Source organism: Vigna angularis, chromosome 8 (genome assembly GCF_016808095.1).
Source record: "Vigna angularis cultivar LongXiaoDou No.4 chromosome 8, ASM1680809v1, whole genome shotgun sequence".
Classification (NCBI taxonomy): domain Eukaryota; kingdom Viridiplantae; phylum Streptophyta; class Magnoliopsida; order Fabales; family Fabaceae; genus Vigna; species Vigna angularis.
In genome coordinates, this window is record NC_068977.1 from 8,426,416 (window position 1) to 8,430,831 (window position 4,416).

At 31.1% G+C, this 4,416-nt stretch overlaps 1 protein-coding gene across 1 annotated transcript; it reads right to left on the bottom strand.

Annotated features, from left to right (window-relative positions):
* Nucleotides 1-1,122: 1,122 nt before the first annotated feature.
* On the bottom strand, nucleotides 1,123-4,215 carry LOC108344484 (probable endo-1,3(4)-beta-glucanase ARB_01444). Its single transcript, XM_017582920.2, has 2 exons — nucleotides 2,784-4,215; nucleotides 1,123-1,716 (listed from the first exon to the last, which is right to left on the bottom strand). Exons 1-2 carry the CDS (start codon nucleotides 4,213-4,215, stop codon nucleotides 1,124-1,126), a joined length of 2,025 nt encoding a protein of 674 aa, XP_017438409.1. The 3' UTR covers nucleotide 1,123.
* Between the last annotated feature and the right edge of the window lie 201 nt (nucleotides 4,216-4,416).

Here is a 4,416-nt window from a genome sequence, read left to right on the forward strand (position 1 = left end):
ATAGTTAATTTTACAAAAAAAAATTGACAATTTTATTTTATGATAGATTAATATAGTCTTGGATGACAGTTTTTTTAAATTGAACCACTTAATTTTAAACCAATGTTAGTTTCCACCTTTAAAACTTTTATTCGAATTTTAAATCAACTCTAACTCTAAATAATAATTATTTAATAGAAATTAAAATTTTAATAAAAACATCGTCATAACATTTATATAAAAATGAAATTTAGTTTTAATTTATTCTATTTTAAAAAAGTTGAGATTAAATTAAATAAAATTAACAAATATAAGAATTAAATTAAAAATAAGATACTGATATACATGTACAATATTTTTAAAATTTAAAAAATAAAAAAGTAAAATAAAATTAAAAAAAAATAAAAGAATAAAAAAAATAAAATCATAAAGTAATACTTGACATATATTATTTATAATTCGTTAATTATTTGAATATATTATTTATTATCATTAATTATTTAAATGATGTTAGAAACTAAATTAAACAAATTAACAAAAATTATATATATATATATATATATATATATATATATATATGAAAACGGATAAATTCTACAAAAAAATAGAAACCATAAGTAAAAACAAGAAGAGAAAAAGCCATATATAAAAACATAAAAACAAATAATTGGAGTGTATTAAACACAAAAAAGAAGCCATGAAGAAAAAGGAACAAAAGCTTAGAGCTTATCAGCATGTTTACACCACTTATTTTTTACCCACTCCCACTATTTTTAACATTCTTTTCCTATCTAACAGCTTCTCTCACTATCCTTGCTAATTAATCCTTATGCAATTATAAGAAACTTTTACGCTTAAACTATTTATCCAAATTTAGTCACCTATAATTAACAAGTCACTCATTCGAAGAAGCTTGAAAATACATATCCGGTAAAGAAGTAACACATTAGCATCCACATCTTCAATGAAAAGTATGCATCTCACGCTAAAAGTTATTAAACATTTTATTTATAAATTGAAAGCATATACATATATTCACCCATAAGTATTATATTAGGCATACAGATATGTGTATAAGTATTTTACAATGCATAATATATTTTATCATATAGTTTTTATTTTTGATAACAGTAAGATGAATGATCTAACAGCCAAATTTGTCTTGTTGATTATCATCATCCTCTTTGTCACCTCTGGTATGAATCCACCACAAGAGATTAGTCAAAGAGTTTCCATTATCAAAAGACTTTAACCCTTTCACGTTCTTCAAAGCCTCTTCTTTATCATAAAGCGCTTGAAGTGCATAAACAAAGCCTTTCCATGCATCTTCAACACCTTCCCTATTCAAATCAATGGAAGCCCAGTTTACAAGTTCAATGACATAGTTAACATCTGAGAAAAGTGGGTCAGAGATTGGAACTATGGGCAAGAGGTGAATGCCAAGCCTATACTCTCTCAACTTGTGAGAAGCGAACCATAGGTCGGTGTCTCTTTTATTGGCCCACAGAATGCCCATCATCCTGTTCTCCTCTGTAAAAACATCCTCGTACATGCTCCCATTCGCTGACACTTGAAACCATGTTTGAGCTGCAAGGATTTCCAGTGCTGTTAAGGTTGATCCTAGGGCAACAAGCTGAACATCGCCATATGCCATACCCATCAATGCTGCAGAATAGTATGCATTCACTGCTTGACTGGTACTCTCATGATTCCTACCATCAGCAAACTCTGTTAACCCTGTTACAAAAATATTAGATTAGTAAAGAACCTATCATGAATTGATTATTCTATACGTAACATGATAATGATATTTATAAAAAGAAAGTTATAATATTGTAATATAAAAAATATATTTTTATATCTGTTTTTCTGTTTTTATTTTTACATCTTTTCATGTATGAACATATATGATGGTTGATCACTGAAGTATCAATTTAGATGAGATGTCAACACAATGATGTTTATAACATGGCCTTTTTATTAAAAGAAATGTAAATCACTTTTAATTATTTATTGTTATTGGATGCTTTAGTTGTATTTTTATTTTTAAATTAATGTCTTCGGAAGAAAGGGTATATAAATTATTTTTAATTCTACTTCTAAGTAATAATGTAATGTGTATTGTTTATGATATACCAAAACATTTTCATAGTAGTATTATTATCAATTTCTTTTATTTCTTAGTATTACAAAATGAACTTAATATGATGGAATTATTGCAAAGTTTTGACATAAATCAAATTGAATTATTATTTTTATTTGACTTACTTATCCCACTGATGAACTTAACTTAGATTGACACGTATAGTCTGTTTTATAAAATAAAAATTATATAAAAAATAAAAATTATTATAATAAATGTTAAGAAATAATTTATTAAAAAACATATATATACATATTAGAATTTACATGTTAAGTCATTATTAAGTTTATTAATATATCTTCAATTTTAAAAGTAGTTTTTATATAATCTTTTATTTTAGATTAATCAAGTGGCCGTGGCCTGTCCATTTCCTACTATTACTCTTTGTTAAAATTATTTATAAAATGAGCAAAGTTCATCTTTGGTTTATCTAAGAGATTTTTTTTATATTAATTGTTTTGGATATTCATAAATACTTTAAATACTTGAGCATTTTAATAGTATGCACAGGCCTCTGAGGTATATAAAATGTTGATATCAAGTAAACAAAGAAAACGTAATTATATTTCAGTTAACAGTAAGTTATTTCACATAAAAGTTACTTATTTTTTCTTAGTTTGAAACAAGCTGATCTTAGTTTATTTGATTAAATTTTATGTACCTGCAGCCCAAGAGTGCAACTTGTAAAGGTCAAAGCACCTCAGTTTTGGGTAATTGGAGTTTGATTGTGTGTCCAAGTTCATAATATCTTGCATGAGTGAATAGGCTTTGTTCTTGTACTTTCTCCCCCATGCTGGATCGATCTTTGCAAGCACTGCAATGGCATAAAGAAAGTACCCCAGATGGTACTGGTGATCATTGTAAATCCCAAATCCAAAATCTGCAGAAACATCATCAGATCCTTTATACGTAACAATGCCACCCCATTTGTTATCATGCAAGAATCCATTCACCTTAAAAGTTCCATCCAACCATAACTCAACCGTGTCCTTCAGAAACTTGCTAACTTTTGGAATCACATCATAGAAGAAAACCTCTTCGGCTATCAGAGCCAGCCTTGCAGCCCTAGCAATGTATTTTCCATAATAGTAAGATTCAGTGGTCTCCATTTTTAGGGCCTCAACATCATTCACAAGCGCAGAAACAATTTCCTGTTTGTTTTCTTCTTTGATACCCCTTGAAGAATGCCATGTCACTGAAACTGGATCAGTTTTCAGAATCCATGACTTGCCCAAAACACCAACAAGATCCCCATCTATGCTTGTGTACTTAAAGTCATCAAGAACAGCAACATCAGTGTCTGTAGAAGAGAGAAGCTGAAGATGGAGAGGATGTGCTAGTAGTAGCAATGCACCAGACCCTTTTGTTTCCCATTCATATTCCACACAAAAGGGTTCTTTAATCACAGCATTTCCTGACACAGGGTAAGTGAAACTGCACAGGTCAAGAATGGCCTCGCTTTGTGGATCAGAGTTAGGGAGAAGGGCTATGCGGATTGTGCCAGAGAAGGCCTCAGAAGTGATCTCAGAAGTGGTGTGAGTTAACTTGATTGGCGAGGAAGCATAGAGGAGCCATGTTTGGGCATTGTTAAACTTAATGGTGAACTTGTGAAAGGAAGTTGATTCTGTGGAATCCAAGGAGACAATGGAATGGATGGTGGTGATGGAAAGAGGGGTTGGTTGAGTTACTGAGACTGTCAAATAAGGGCTTCCCCTAACGAGGAAAAAGGTCAGGTTTGAAGAAGGGATTTCTAAAGTGACACTGAGATCACTGAAGGAAGAGATTGTGTGTTTTCCAGATGAACTTTGCTTAGAGGAGATGGTGAGATCAGGGTTGAAGACTTGGTATATGTTAGTAGCAGTGGAAGTGCGAGAAGGGTATGATAGAGAGAGTGAAGAGTTGGAGGATTTGATGAGGTAGGGGTGAATGTATTCAGGTTGGTCACCATTTTTGAGGACAAAGTTTTGGAAGAAAGAGTTTGTGGGAAGTGGAGATGAGACAAGGTTTGAGGAGAAGAAGTTGGAGGGGTCAGGGAGGACAGTGGATTTTGTCTGTGGGAAGATGTAAGGAGTGTTGTGTTGGTTGCTAGCCATTGCTTTTGAAAATGTTGTGTTTGTGATAGGGTTATGTTGATCAATATATATATATATATATATGAATGGTGTGTGATTGTGTTGTTGGTGGTGATGGTTTTATAATGTTTCGTAACCATTATATACGAATCTTTTGTGCATTTAGAGTTACTCTATCTACAACTTGGTTTGCTATTAAATTGTTAGAAGTAGGAGAGTGGG

Bases quoted from the DNA above. Each gene is read 5' to 3' on its own strand.
- LOC108344484 (XM_017582920.2), bottom strand. From the start codon at position 4,215: ATGGCTAGCAACCAACACAACACTCCTTACATCTTCCCACAGACAAAA. The intron at 1,717-2,783 runs GTACATAAAATT...TTTTTGTAACAG, and splicing joins GTTGCACTCTTGGGCTGCAG to GGTTAACAGAGTTTGCTGAT.